Raw genomic sequence first — 16,488 nt, 5'->3', positions numbered from 1 at the left:
TTTGTGTTTACTGTCCCTTGTTCACCCCTTGCGTGGATGTGGGAGAGGGGAATTACATCCGGGCTAGGACAGGAGTCAGGGACACGCTGGTGACTCAGACCTTGCTACCATCTAGTGTACCTCTGTGTGACAGCGAAGGGTACCCCAGTCAGAGGATCAGCTTAGGTGTCCCGGTCCTGTGTTTCGCCCTGTGACAACAATATGGGGCAGAATGAATAGGTTCATTCAAAAGTGCAACTCGTCCCTCAAAAAACAATCCCTCAAATGGCCATATTGATGGACAAATCAAAAAAGCTATGGCTCTTGGAAGAAAGGGAGGGAAAAACTGAAAATGAAAAACGGAAAATTGCCGATCGTTCGGTCCCCGTACATTATTGATATTGTCCTCCTGCTTAAAATAATGTCTTAGTGTGGCATCATCAATCAGATCACTTAAGGAATTCTCATGGAGCAAAGATCTGGTAAAGCTTATCCGGAAAATAAAGTGGAACACAAAAAAAAACACAATCCACAGGATCGGGGATAAATTCTGATTCCTGGGTACGGACCCCCAGCAATCACTAGACTGAGGGTCCCAAGCCCCCTTTCCAGAGAAGTTTGCATGGAGCGATAGTCACCCGTAGACATGGACACTCCATACAGGGACTATGTGACCATCTGATTACATGAATTAAGAATCGGCGCTATGACGGTCTCCACGCTGAATGGAGGAGTGCGCATGCACCACCACCGCTCCGAGCAGTGGGACCACCAGGGATCATACATCACCCATTACTAACTGAATGATTTATTTCCTACTACCGGTCTTCAGTTGCTGAAAGGTCCTCATCTGTTATCAGTGGTGGGACCTTTGGGCGACTGCACAATTACGTACTTTTATAAAACTAACACTAAAGTAAAGTGCGCATATACAAATCTGTAGTTTCTGCTTCTGAGACCACCAATAAGCATATGAAGACTTCCAGGCCAGGCAATGCTCCCTGGGAAAAAGTCATGCAAATGAGTTCTACTACAGGAGGCGGAGGATCAGCGGATCTCACACCAGGATGTCATTTCTGGACAGATGTAACCTATTGTCTCACTTCACAGGCATATAACTGGAGAAGTTACCAAGAAAACCGGCTAAGCGCCTCTGAAATGCAGATGCTGGCCAGTCTGACGAGGCAGCAGAAAGAGGAGATGGAGGATGAGGGGGCTCCGCATGGGCTGAGCCAGTCTCAGATTGACCACTGCAATGTCAGCATGAGCACCAGCAGCGATGACACCACCACCTGGAACTACTGTCGCCCACAAGTAAGTGACGTTCTAGTCTGGATCATAGCATTTTACCAGGGCAGATTATATCTATGGGACTTATTCACTTATAGAGCATGGTAGTGCCCGCTCATCACTAGTAACCAGTACAGAGCACCCGAGCATGGTAGTGCCCACTCATCACTAGTTACCAGTACAGAGCACCCGAGCATGGTAGTGCCCACTCATCACTAGTTACCAGTACTGAGCACCCGAGCATGGTAGTGCCCGCTCATCACTAGTTACCAGTACAGAGCACCCGAGCATGGTAGTGCCCGCTCATCACTAGTTACCAGTACAGAGCACCCGAGCATGGTAGTGCTCGCTCATCACTAGTTACCAGTACTGAGCACCCGAGCATGGTAGTGCCCGCTCATCACTAGTTACCAGTACAGAGCACCCGAGCATGGTAGTGCCCACTCATCACTAGTTACCAGTACTGAGCACCCGAGCATGGTAGTGCCCGCTCATCACTAGTTACCAGTACAGAGCACCCGAGCATGGTAGTGCCCGCTCATCACTAGTTACCAGTACAGAGCACCCGAGCATGGTAGTGCTCGCTCATCACTAGTTACCAGTACAGAGCACCCGAGCATGGTAGTGCCCGCTCATCACTAGTTACCAGTACAGAGCACCCGAGCATGGTAGTGCTCGCTCATCACTAGTTACCAGTACAGAGCACCCGAGCATGGTAGTGCCCGCTCATCACTAGTTACGAGTACTGAGCACCCGAGCATGGTAGTGCCCGCTCATCACTAGTAACCAGTACTGAGCACCCGAGCATGGTAGTGCCCGCTCATCACTAGTTACCAGTACTGAGCACCCGAGTAAGGTAGTGCCCACTCATCACTAGTTACCAGTACTGAGCACCCGAGCATGGTAGTGCCCACTCATCACTAGTTACGAGTACTGAGCACCTGAGCATGGTAGTGCTCACTCATCACTTTTTACGAGTACAGAGCACCTGAGCATGGTAGTGCCCGCTCATCACTAGTTACAAGTACTGAGCACCCGAGCATGGTAGTGCCCGCTCATCACTAGTTACCAGTACCAAGCACCTGAGCATGGTAGTGGTCACTCATCACTAGTTACCAGTACTGAGCACCCGAGCATGGTAGTGCCTGCTCATCACTGGTTACCAGTACTGAGCACCCGAGCATGGTAGTGCCCGCTCATCACTAGTTACGAGTACTGAGCACCCGAGCATGGTAGTGCCCGCTTATCACTAGTTACGAGTACTGAGCACCCGAGCATGGTAGTGCCCGCTCATCACTAGTTACGAGTACGGAGCACCCGAGCATGGTAGTGCCCGCTCATCACTAGTTACGAGTACTGAGCACCCGAGCATGGTAGTGCCCGCTCATCACTAGTTACCAGTACAGAGCACCCGAGCATGGTAGTGCCCGCTCATCACTAGTTACCAGTACAGAGCACCCGAGCATGGTAGTGCCCGCTCATCACTAGTTACGAGTACTGAGCACCCGAGCATGGTAGTGCCCGCTCATCACTAGTTACGAGTACTGAGCACCTGAGCATGGTAGTGCCCGCTCATCACTAGTTACCAGTACTGAGCACCTGAGCATGGTAGTGCCCACTCATCACTAGTTACTAGTACAGAGCACCTGAGCATGGTAGTGCCTGCTCATCACTAGTTACGAGTACTGAGCACCCGAGCATGGTAGTGCCCGCTCATCACTAGTTACCAGTACTGAGCACCCGAGCATGGTAGTGCCCGCTCATCACTAGTTACCAGTACTGAGCTCCGGAGCATGGTAGTGCCCGCTCATCACTAGTTACCAGTACTGAGCACCCGAGCATGGTAGTGCCCGCTCATCACTAGTTACCAGTACTGAGCACCCGAGCATGGTAGTGCCCGCTCATCACTAGTTACCAGTACTGAGCACCCGAGCATGGTAGTGCTCGCTCATCACTAGTTACCAGTACTGAGCACCCGAGCATGGTAGTGCCCGCTCATCACTAGTTACCAGTACTGAGCACCCGAGCATGGTAGTGCCCGCTCATCACTAGTTACGAGTACTGAGCACCCGAGCATGGTAGTGCCTGCTCATTACTAGTTACTCTTCTGTCCCAGAAACTTCTCTCTGGCTGTTAAAATTCCCATTATCAATGGTTCTTGTGCTTACAAACACTGACACTGTACAATTAGTGCAAAGAGTGTAGAAATATTTAGGAATAAACCCTATTGACAAATGGGGATGGTAATACCTAGTTGTGAATTTAATCATGCACTTCCAAAAGGAATTACAGAGGAAACATTCCAATAAAGAAAAATATTCCAGAATTGTCACATTAAGGGGTAAAAAAAAGTATTGGCTAAAATAGGAGAAATCTTTGGGATGTCAGTTACCTATGATCCTGATAGACCAGGCAGGGGCTGATGGGACCATTGAAAGGAATCGGAGCTCCTGCACATGCCCGGAGCACAGAGGAGTGAGTGCTAGGTGTGAGGAGACATGGTCAACTGCTTCATCGTTACCAAATAGAAGGATCTTTATTCCTTGCCCTTAGGAGTACTTTGCATGCTGCGACATCGCTAGCCGATGCTAGCGATGCCGAGCGCGATAGTCCCCGCCCCCGTCGTACATGCGATATCTTGTGATAGCAGCCGTAGCGAACATTATCACTACGGCAGCTTCACATGCACTCACCTGCCCTGCGACGTCGCTCACACGGCAGGCAGGGAATAGAAGCGGAGATGAGCAGGACGTAAACATCCCTCCCACCTTCTTCCTTCCTCATTGCAGGTGGTACGCAGGTAAGGAGATCTTCCTTGCTCCTGCGGCTTCACACACAGCGATGTGTGCTGCCGCAGGAACGAGAAATAATATCGTACCTGTCGCTGCAGCGAAATTATGGAGATGAATGACGTGACACAGATCACCGATTTTTGACTGTTTCACGCTCGTTCATCTTCTCTCCTAGGCTTTACACGTTGCGACGTCGTTACCGTTGCCGGATGTACGTCACTTTCGATGTGACCCCGACGAGATCGCAGGTGCGATGTCGCAACGTGCAAAGTACCCCTAAGGATCAGTCCAGGCCACCCACTTTTTGGTGTGGTTTCAGCCAGCAGCTAGTTTTCAAACATCGAGGATAGTCCAAGAAAGGTTGCACAGTTCATCCTTGCTGCCATTATGGGCTTAGGGTAAATTTTTCCTTTTGGAGGTGCTGTTGTGGATCCTCGAGAAGAGGAGCAGTTCCTCCGCCGCTTTGTAATCGAGCTCTGTGCCGTCACCACGTTTCTTATTTCTCGCGTTCAGTTTGGAGCTCCACAAATTCTCACTTTATTGTTTTTGTTGTTTTTTTTATTTCCCTCGTTAGCCTCAATGTGTGTAACCTCTGCACAGAACGCGGGGTTTTTCTAAATCTCCCACCAAATGCAATTATCTATTTTAAGTTAAAATAGAAATGTACGGATTTTACATCGTGACAAAAGATGACAGCTGCGAGGCACGCGGAGCAGATAACTCAGTATGAACTCCGATAAGTGCTTCGTATTTTTCTTTGGCGTGTGGGTGTAGGAACACTTTTAATCTCGGTGTTTTTTTGCATTGTGCAAATCATTTTTGTTTTTTGTTTATTGCTCGAGTACAAATAAACACGGCAGAGTTTATCGTCAGCTGTAAAAATCCTCACCGGTCCACGCGGTCCTCATTTACTTATTCAAATATGTTATCGCTAATGTTCAGCAGTGACATTTACAACACTACCTGCCAATTACCAGTGCGTATGGAAACGGGGCTGATTGAGGGCCTGCTGGGTGTTACAACCCAATTTTCCTTCCTTATACATAAGCAGGCGATAACTACGGTAGTTAAGACTTTTGTCCTTTGGCGTAGAGGCCCCTGATGGTGGTGACCTGGCCTGACCCAATGTTAGAGCCGAGCGCCAACAACAATGAGCATCTATGCAAGACTATAATACTCGGCCGCTCGTTTTGATACTACATCCAAGCCTCAGTCTTCAAAAAGATCCCTGACTTTGTGCTAATCCACCAGTAATTGTCATATAACAGACAGTGAGGAATCTTAAGCTCCCCTACATATGTACACAATATTTTTTCTTTCGGAGCCTGTGTATCACATTGGGCAATCTACCATATATTATTGTTTTACTAGTTTTACATATACTTTTGTGGCAAAATAATGCCATTTCTTCACTCCGTTCATAAAGGTGATAAGTGATGTTGGGCGGTAGACATGTGACACTAAATATCATGAAAGATTGTTCTGCGTGATGTGCGAGTGACTGAGTAAGTTGAAGTTTGACGGAATAAGGTAGAGTGGTTTAGTTGACCGTGTAAATCTCAGATGAAGTACAGAGTGAAGTGATCCCGTGTAAAAGAGATACAAATCGAATACGTGTTTGTAACGCCGGTGTCCCTACTGGGACACCGACTTAATCACCGCCGGAGCCGGGTCGAGTCCTCCTCCGTACTCCCCCGGCCATCCACGTGTTCTACTGCCTCCTTCCCCTCCCAGGGCCCGTGCACGCAGCCCAGGTTTCCCTGGAGTTTGCTTAGGGCACGCACACGCACCAGCCCTCCTATTAAACAGACGGCATGCTATTTCCAGGAAATACATCTTATCCTTTGGCTGAGAAGCACTATGTATTTAAGGCACCCTCCCATTTGCGGAGGTGCCTGTGCAAGGCCTATAGTTAGTCAGTCAGTCTCCAGTCTGCTAGCTAGTTAGTTGTCAGGTCCTAAGCTCCTGTCCCGTTATATATGACGCACGAAGTAGAAGATGTCCGTATATAACTCGTGACACATGCGATCAGACCAACGGGCAGCTGACGCACTACCAAAAAAAATTCACAAAAAATGGGAAACACAATGGTCACGATACAACGGTGGTCCATGCCGCTAGGGAGAGGGGAGAGGGGTGAGGGGGCACCTCCTGCACTCACCTCAAACTGACTCCTGAGCTCCCTAACGTCCCAATACAGGTTATTTCAACCTGTTGGCGAGCAGCATACCTTGGATCCTCAGCTGGCCCTAAACTCACCCTGCCTAGCTAGTAGGCTGATGAGTACACTAGACTCACCACTATACTAATAAACATGGAGGGAAAGGAAAGACAGACGAGGGGAATAAACAGAAGGATACAAAACACCGAACTTCTCAGAAGAAGTCGAACTCTAAAGTAGCAGGTGAATGAGCACAGGAGAAAACCTCAGCAGCTCCTTCCACCAGGCTGGCCAGAGTAGAATTGATTCAAACAGTAGTAACGACTGCTGGTAAGGCTCCAGTATTTAACCTAAATGGGTGAGGGCTCAAAGCAACAACAGATGACCTGCCCTGCCACAGCTACTGGCAACAAATCTGAAATTAACTTATGAGATACCAAAGGAAAGGAAACCTGAGATGGGAGGCTCCAGTCCTAAGGCTGTCACTGGTCTCAAAAAAGCAGGGAGACGATCATGACACTTTGTATCTCTCACTGGCCAGACCGTTGGGTGATGGCAGCTCACCACCGATACACAGTTGTCCCAAGTGTCTCCTTGCACCGCCGCTTCACTTGTCTGATCCATCCAGACCCCGTCACATCTTACATCTCTCTATACACACACGGGAGGATGTTAACTAGATTCCCAATGTGCACACTCCACCGGCACAGGTCCAGACTTCATTTTGTCCCCAAATTAGTATGTACAGCGCCAAACTGACCCCCCAAACAACGTTGGGGCTCAATGCCAATGTAGCTGCACATTGCAGCCATCATCAATGGTCACCATAGACCATGACCTTCATGACATACTGAACATTTGGCGCAATAAAACATAAAAAGGAATTATACATGAAGAAAACTGTTCACTACACATGCACGCAAACATAGGATTAATGATTCGTCATTATCACTGCCCATACAAAATATGCCCCCCCCCCCCGGCCCGCTCACAGGAGGACGGCGCGCATGGCTACTTTTCTGCATGTCTCAACATCAATGGGGTCCTGGCGGATGAATCCTAACGATCAGACTTTGATCAGCGAGATCTGAAAAAATCTATAAGTGAAAACCTTATTAGATGAAAAATATGTAACATGAAAGATGAGTTGTTTATTTTCTTTGAGAAACTACAAAGAAGCCAAATTTATAAAGCAAAACCCCAGAAACGGGACAAATGAGGGGCCAAGGTTGGACGCGGCTCCGTGTCCTAAATCCTGCCGACGCCCCCACGCTTTATCATTCTGGGTAGTCCAAAAAGGTACAAAAGCTTTTTGTTTCTGCAAACTTCCAATTACAGAGATTATAATATTTTTCTGTTTAATGTAATTTTTTATATATATATATATATATATATATATATATATATATATATATATATATATACATATATATATATACATATATATATATATCCAAATATATCTATATATCTTGCAATTTTCACACTGGCCACCGGGGTTATTTTAGATTCAGACTTCCTGATCTTTTCAGAATATTTTTCAGATATTTCATTATCATCAAAGGCCTAATGACAGGTAACACTTATCTATATTCACTGATAAAAACACAGGATCCACCTGTGTCAAGGAGATATAACAGGCAACTGTTAGGGCAGCATCAGGATCTGGGGAAACTACAGATTGTGGCTCTCTGCCTGCGAACTTCTCTGAGGGCTTTGATCAATACAGGCAGACGAAGGTGTCGACCCGCAGACTTAGGCAGGCTAGCAAGAGTTAATCTCTGCTGGGCTGCTTGTTAGTCTCTTTGATCACATGATGTGGGGGAGCCAATCCCGTTCATTCCCTTCCTATATATGCTGGCTGGACTTTTCCATTAATGCCAGCTATAGCTTCTCTATACCGGTCTGGTGAGATGTTGTGACTTACTGGTGGTTGCAGTTCTTTGTTGCTGTGAGCGGTTGTGGTGTTAACCCTTGTTGTCCTTTTGTTGCTGCCTTCCTGCTCTTGCTTTTTCCCTAGTTTCTTACTGTTTGTTCATGTGAGTTTGCAGTGTGTCTGAGTTTTGATTTTCCATTGTCTGTCTTTATATGTGTAACCTTCACACTCTTGCCCCTTCCTTGCTTGTAGGTGGGAGGGGTTAACAGATTAGATTTAGTCATTCTGGTGATTGTTGTACTTGTAGGTGTTGTGTTAACCCTTGTTTTCCTTTTGTTGCTACCTTCTTGCTCTTGCTTTTCTCCTGAGTCTCTCATTGTATATTCCTATGTGTGTGTGCAGTGTGACAGAGTTTTGGTTTTCCCTTGTCTGTCTCAATCTGTGCTTTTATCTTTGTCCTGCCCCATTCTTTCCTGGTGGGAGAGGAGAATCAAAGTAGTTCTGCTCAGGAGCACAGGACTCCCGTATCTCCAGCATTAGAGGTAACCCTGATGTTAGGAATAGGCTAGGGTCCCATAGCATGAGGGACAGCATATGAGCCTTCTGTCCTTCGCTAACCTGCAGTCACATTGTGACACCAATGTTTACAATAGGTGATCTCACATCTCACCTCTTCCCTCCCTAATCACTTTTTCACACGCACATTAGATGCTTTAAAGATAGTCAGTCTATTGCTGCTAATGTACATGTGAGAACCAGAAAAAGACAGGAGTTTTTACAAGGCAAAATACAGAGTTTTATTCATACAAAAATTGCAAAAAAATCACATATTATGAAATAGTGTTATACAGATTAAAATAGTGCTATGAAGGGGGAAACACCCAAAGATGTGTGGGACAGAGAAGCACGCTCATATAGCTATCAAAAACATGGGTATATAGGTCAGGCTCTAATAAATAGGTTATAAAGTGCAATAATATATCAAGCCTTAAATCAATCGCTTACCCATTATTAAAAGAGTGTCGCTAATGCATCCCACAAATCAAAGAAACCCATCCAACGCACGTTTCGCGTCGCACATCTCAGCTTCCTCAGGGCAGGAGTCTACAAGAGCCCCAGTGACCAGTGTGTAAATGACAAGATTTCTAATGTTACCAAAAATTAAATAAAAAATAAATTTTAACATAAAAACATGATTTAAACATAAAAAAATCAGACGATCAATCTGCGCTGATATTTCACAGATCGGTATTTTTCTCACATGATTAGTATTATATAAGTAGGGAAAACCTGACATACGTGGTTTGGTGGAAAGAACGGGTTTTGTAAAGTTTCATGTCGTTATCTCCCCGGAGAAATTTAGGCCAAATTCATTGCAGATTTTATGGAACATTTAACAGAATAATTTATGGTTTTTACGAGTGTGTTGTTTTATCCCTCTACATCTCAAAAATGACTGAACGGGTAATAAAATACCTGCGTGGGCCGAGCAGACGGAGAGCGAAACACTTCAGCTGGGTATTAAAAAAAATCAGAAGTAATGAAGTTTAGAGCAGAGTCCGTATAAAGTTGTGACGTGACCGCGTTTCACCAGCGACGTGGATCAGATGTTAGTACTTACTACCGGTGTCTTGGTATGTGCTCAAGACGTCTTTAAGATGCTGACTTTTCCAAGGCTAAAACACCTTAGGAAAAATCTGGCGGCCGTCTTTTCCCTGTACCTTCTGCGTTTAAGACGGAACGTTCACAGTGATGGGTTTTTTTGTCGTTGCTGTGCACTATGCTCATTTTTTGCGGCACTTTTACTGCTTTTATAGGTGGAATCCAGGCAGAAAAAGATTTTGTGCACATACCTTCCCATCAGTTTTTCTCCTATGTCAACAAAAAATGATGGTAGTTTCTGAATTTTCTCCTAGCAAACAGTCAGTGAAAAAAAGACAACACTAGGAGGCAACTGGGAACCCATCAGTGAGCTGTCCGACTTTTTCATGCGCCCATAGACTCGTATTGGGGAGTTTGACTCATAAATGGACACTCATGCCACACAAAAGAACACAGATACGTGACAAAATCACTTATTCTCTAGCACGACTACTCGAGAAATAAAGTGTTCCATGGTGACTATGGACTTGCTGGGTTGTTTAGAGCACAGGATGGCCCAAATGAAGGTCCTCCGATCTTGTAAACCTGCATCTTCCTGAGTTACGGAGCCGGCAGTGACATTATTCCTCTGTGCAGAGCATTATGCATTTGGAGATGCTCCGCTGTGTTTCTTTGAGCCCTAGCTGACAGGTTGATTGACAGCGCAGGATTCCATGCAGGTTCTAAGAGGTGCTGATTACTCAGGTGCTCCACCTTCCTGGTAATTGCTCTGTTTCATTACTGAGCATACTCTCCCAGAACCTCGCCAGTTGTACTCTCTGGTTCTGCAGTTGTGCTCATGGCTTGTGTTTGTGCTTGTGTTCAGATCTAGTTTCTTCACCCCGGACCATTGTTTGACTTCTCTCTGCCCATTCCCTGTTCTTGTCGTTTCCTCCTTGCTTCTGATCTCGGACTGTTACCTGACCACCTCTCTGCCCACTCCCTGTTCTTGTCGCTACCTCCTGGCTTCTGACCTCAGACCGTTACCTGACCACGTCTCTGTCTGCTCCCTGAATCTAATAGGTTCTCTCCTGGAATTCTGACCCTCGGCCTGTGACTTGGCTGGTTTCTGCTTACTCCCTGTGTCCTGACGTGTTCTCCTGTTTTCTGACCCCGGCTTCTCTGACTGCTTACTAAAACGTTTAGCCATTCTAAACACTTTTCTCTTGTTTATAGCTTGTTGCTTTGGGGACCGACCACCGTTGCCAGACAGCAGAACCCACACGCTGCTTTCCAGCTCTTTTCTATTGCGCTTGTAAGCATAGTTTTGAATCTAGCCATGATCTCTGGAATGAGCTGTCACTGTCACATAGTGACTACTGGGGCTCCAGCAGGTATAAGGGAACTCCTAGTGAGCACTGCAACACACAGGGTATACATAATAAACTGCACTAGGGAGAGGGGAGCGGGGTCACCTCCTAACAGTCACCTCAGGCTGATCTTTGCACTCCCTAACATTCCTAGACGGGTCCTTCCCCCCATGCAACGTCACATGCACTAGTGCAGGCCAGCGAGATGCTAGTCACACTACTGCCATAAGACAAACACGAGGAAGTAAAGACAAACGGAGAAGAAAGACACAACAAATTAAACTCTGGCAGGAACTTCTCAGCTGCAACTGAAAGGACACCTCAGCTTTCTCCAGAGACTGGTTTCTTCCAAGTGGACAGCAGAGATATGAGCTATAGCCGGCATAGGGAGGAGTGAGGAGTGGATATTTATAGCAAAAGGCAGTGGCTGCAGCTGAGGTTACAACTACTTGTTAGATCACTGCAGGATAGAAATGGACCTTAACCCCTCCAGTACAGCATGGAATTAAATATGACCCAACCCAGGGTAAATGGAGAGTGGAAACTTCGATCTACAATGCGCTATGACCTTCTGATCCCAGATCCCCCGGAGATCACATCAGGCCGTGACACACCTGTGACAGTTACCTCCTAATCCCAGGCACATTCAGCAGAGTGATGACTAGCTACACAGCAGCGGTGGTCGGTCTCCTCGCCAACGAGCCGTAAACAAAAGAAAAGTGTTAATATCTCAAGAACGGCTGCAAATTTTAGTAAACAGTAAATTGCAAAAGTGCTTGTTTTTGCAAGCACCATCCAACAATAATCCACCAAATAACCCTTTAAGTGGCGACCAAATACAAATTATGTCAGCTCGTCCTCGTGCTTCTCAATGTGCTGGATTCCAGACGTCTGGATTACAAGGCTGAATTTCTGGACTGATACAGAATTTACTAATGAAAATTTTTCTAAACCTTAGCGATAAAGCTACAGATGCTGATAAACTGCTGGCTCATTACGAGCTGCGGCAGGTAGCGAGGCATCATTAGGCAGCAGTGGAGGAACATGGAGGACTCTGATGATTCCCCCAGTAGGCGCGGGCTTCTATTCATACAAGTGCATTTACATTCAGATTGATGGAACCATTAGAAAGTTACTTTAGGAAGGGCAGTGACAGCGCTGGCAATAAATTACAGCTGCTTCTATGACATTAATGTTATATTATGTGGATAAGAGCTCTTACTCATTGATTTTGTATGCTGTCCTCCTGACCGTCCGCTTGGCCCCTGCAATACATAGTAAATCACTGGTTTAAAGAACACAGCATAAATATTCTATTTCAAGCATTTTTATATCCCTAACAAGCTTGTGACATGTCAGCAAAAAACAGAGTACTCCTACATACTAGTCCCTAACTGGGGCACCAACTTACCGATCCCAAAATTGGCCTTAAAGGCTTATTCCCATATTCATCAATGCATATTGTCGGCTAGTGCTTGCACTCGTAAATACAAGCAATTTTTCAATCTACTTCTCGTTAAAATTTTCACTCGTTTTTGAGCTATTAACACTTTTATTTACAGTTTATTGCCTAGGAGACCGACCACCTCTTCCAGGAATGCATAGTACTTACAAGCTTTTTTTTCAATGAGAACATAAGCATTGTTTTGAATCTGTCCAGGAGCACAGGCGCATGTTGTTACTTTCTCCAGGAGCACAGGTGCATGTTGTTACTTTCTCCAGGAGCACAGGTGCATGTTGTTACTTTCCCCAGGAGCACAGGTGCATGTTGTTACTTTCCCCAGGAGCACAGGTGCATGTTGTTACTTTCCCCAGGAGCACAGGTGCATGTTGTTACTTTCCCCAGGAGCACAGGTGCATGTTGTTACTTTCCCCAGGAGCACAGGTGCATGTTGTTCCTTTCTCCAGGAGCACAGGTGCATGTTGTTACTTTCTCCAGGAGCACAGGTGCATGTTGTTACTTTCCCCAGGAGCACAGGTGCATGTTGTTCCTTTCTCCAGGAGCACAGGTGCATGTTGTTACTTTCTCCAGGAGTACAGGTGCATGTTGTTACTTTCTCCAGGAGCACAGGTGCATGTTGTTACTTTCTCCAGGAGCACAGGTGCATGTTGTTACTTTCTCCAGGAGCACAGGTGCATGTTGTTACTTTCTCCAGGACCACAGGTGCATGTTGTTACTTTCTCCAGGAGCACAGGTGCATGTTGTTACTTTCTCCAGGAGCACAGGTGCATGTTGTTACTTTCTCCAGGAGCACAGGTGCATGTTGTTACTTTCTCCAGGAGCACAGGTGCATGTTGTTACTTTCTCCAGGAGCACAGGTGCATGTTGTTACTTTCTCCAGGAGCACAGGAGCATGTTGTTACTTTCTCCAGGAGCACAGGTGCATGTTGTTACTTTCTCCAGGAGCACAGGTGCATGTTGTTACTTTCTCCAGGATCACAGGAGCATGTTGTTACTTTCTCCAGGAGCACAGGAGCATGTTGTTACTTTCTCCAGGAGCACAGGTGCATGTTGTTACTTTCTCCAGGAGCACAGGTGCATGTTGTTACTTTCTCCAGGAGCACATGTGCATGTTGTTACTTTCTCCAGGAGCACAGGTGCATGTTGTTACTTTCTCCAGGAGCACAGGTGCATGTTGTTACTTTCTCCAGGATCACAGGTGCATGTTGTTACTTTCTCCAGGAGCACAGGTGCATATTGTTACTTTCTCCAGGAGCACAGGCGCATGTTGTTACTTTCTCCAGGAGCACAGGTGCATGTTGTTACTTTCTCCAGGAGCACAGGTGCATGTTGTTACTTTCCCCAGGAGCACAGGTGCATGTTGTTACTTTCCCCAGGAGCACAGGTGCATGTTGTTACTTTCCCCAGGAGCACAGGTGCATGTTGTTACTTTCCCCAGGAGCACAGGTGCATGTTGTTACTTTCCCCAGGAGCACAGGTGCATGTTGTTCCTTTCTCCAGGAGCACAGGTGCATGTTGTTACTTTCTCCAGGAGCACAGGTGCATGTTGTTACTTTCCCCAGGAGCACAGGTGCATGTTGTTCCTTTCTCCAGGAGCACAGGTGCATGTTGTTACTTTCTCCAGGAGTACAGGTGCATGTTGTTACTTTCTCCAGGAGCACAGGTGCATGTTGTTACTTTCTCCAGGAGCACAGGTGCATGTTGTTACTTTCTCCAGGAGCACAGGTGCATGTTGTTACTTTCTCCAGGACCACAGGTGCATGTTGTTACTTTCTCCAGGAGCACAGGTGCATGTTGTTACTTTCTCCAGGAGCACAGGTGCATGTTGTTACTTTCTCCAGGAGCACAGGTGCATGTTGTTACTTTCTCCAGGAGCACAGGTGCATGTTGTTACTTTCTCCAGGAGCACAGGTGCATGTTGTTACTTTCTCCAGGAGCACAGGAGCATGTTGTTACTTTCTCCAGGAGCACAGGTGCATGTTGTTACTTTCTCCAGGAGCACAGGTGCATGTTGTTACTTTCTCCAGGATCACAGGAGCATGTTGTTACTTTCTCCAGGAGCACAGGAGCATGTTGTTACTTTCTCCAGGAGCACAGGTGCATGTTGTTACTTTCTCCAGGAGCACAGGTGCATGTTGTTACTTTCTCCAGGAGCACATGTGCATGTTGTTACTTTCTCCAGGAGCACAGGTGCATGTTGTTACTTTCTCCAGGAGCACAGGTGCATGTTGTTACTTTCTCCAGGATCACAGGTGCATGTTGTTACTTTCTCCAGGAGCACAGGTGCATGTTGTTACTTTCTCCAGGAGCACAGGTGCATGTTGTTACTATCTCCAGGATCACAGGTGCATGTTGTTACTTTCTCCAGGAGCACAGGTGCATGTTGTTACTTTCTCCAGGAGGACAGGTGCATGTTGTTACTTTCTCCAGGCGCACAGGTGCATGTTGTTACTTTCTCCAGGAGGACAGGTGCATGTTGTTACTTTCTCCAGGATCACAGGTGCATGTTGTTACTTTCTCCAGAAGCACAGGTGCATGTTGTTACTTTCTAATCCAGGCCAGCTTCAGCGCAGTGTTTTCAAGCTTTGACAACAGTGGTGGTCGGTCTCCAAGGCAACGAGATGTAGACAAAAGAATAAGTGTCAATATTTCAAGAATGGATGCAAATTTTAAGAAGCAGTAAATTGCAAATGAGCATTGAATGGTGGTGTCACGATCGATCCTCTTATGACTCTGCTGTACAGAGCTTTTGTTTGTGTTTACTAGTTGCATTTCTCCTGTTCCATCAGGCCTCGTCCTGGGGTCACGCTGCCCTTATCTGGGAACGGCTTCCCTCCGCACGCTGCCAGCGATAGTTCCTCCTCTGCAGCGTTCACCTCTGATATTTTGTTTCTCTAATCCTGCCCACTACCCTATACTCCGTTCCTTGTGGTCACGGGGTCCTTTTCTGATATCACACAATCAACAGAGCGAGAGAGGAGTGAACAATCCAAAGAACATTTATTCCAAACATGTCAGAAGGTCCATAAAATAATCCACCGCACAGAGGGTAAAATAGTCCAGGAACACGGATACAGTCCAGTAAGCGAAAAATGTCCAGGTCTCTCTGGGGAGCCTCAGCTTCTCCCACAGAGGATACAGTTAGGTCCAGAAATATTTGGACAGTGACACAATTTTCGCGAGTTGGGCTCTGCATGCCACCACATTGGATTTGAAATGAAACCTCTACAACAGAATTCAAGTGCAGATTGTAACGTTTAATTTGAAGGTTTGAACAAAAATATCTGATAGAAATTGTAGGAATTGTACACATTTCTTTACAAACACTCCACATTTTAGGAGGTCAAAAGTAATTGGACAAATAAACCAAACACAAACAAAATATTTTTATTTTCAATATTTTGTTGCGAATCCTTTGGAGGCAATCACTGCCTTAAGTCTGGAACCCATGGACATCACCAAACGCTGGGTTTCCTCCTTCTTAATGTTTTGCCAGGCCTTTACAGCCGCAGCCTTCAGGTCTTGCTTGTTTGTGGGTCTTTCCGTCTTAAGTCTGGATTTGAGCAAGTGAAATGCATGCTCAATTGGGTTAAGATCTGGTGATTGACTTGGCCATTGCAGAATGTTCCACTTTTTTGCACTCATGAACTCCTGGGTAGCTTTGGTTGTATGCTTGGGGTCATTGTCCATCTGTATTATGAAGCGCCGTCCGATCAACTTTGCGGCATTTGGCTGAATCTGGGCTGAAAGTATATCCCGGTACACTTCAGAATTCATCCGGCTACTCTTGTCTGCTGTTATGTCATCAATAAACACAAGTGACCCAGTGCCATTGAAAGCCATGCATGCCCATGCCATCACGTTGCCTCCACCATGTTTTACAGAGGATGTGGTGTGCCTTGGATCATGTGCCGTTTCCTTTCTTCTCCAAACTTTTTTCTTCCCATCATTCTGGTACAGGTTGATCTTTGTCTCAT

General features: G+C 46.2%; 1 protein-coding gene across 4 annotated transcripts in view; it reads left to right on the top strand.

Moving 5' to 3' along the window:
• CFAP20DC (CFAP20 domain containing) overlaps positions 1-16,488 on the top strand; it is a 438,163-nt gene that overhangs the window by 340,469 nt on the left and 81,206 nt on the right. For all 4 annotated transcript variants that reach the window (XM_075321351.1, XM_075321349.1, XM_075321348.1 and 1 more), the window contains one exon: positions 1,090-1,293. In XM_075321351.1, the coding sequence (XP_075177466.1) occupies positions 1,090-1,293 (204 nt within the window). The remainder of the gene's footprint in view (positions 1-1,089; positions 1,294-16,488) is intronic.

The sequence above is a fragment of the Anomaloglossus baeobatrachus genome, chromosome 8 (genome assembly GCF_048569485.1).
Source record: "Anomaloglossus baeobatrachus isolate aAnoBae1 chromosome 8, aAnoBae1.hap1, whole genome shotgun sequence".
In the NCBI taxonomy this organism is placed as follows: domain Eukaryota; kingdom Metazoa; phylum Chordata; class Amphibia; order Anura; family Aromobatidae; genus Anomaloglossus; species Anomaloglossus baeobatrachus.
This window is presented reverse-complemented; position numbering and strand designations above follow the sequence as displayed.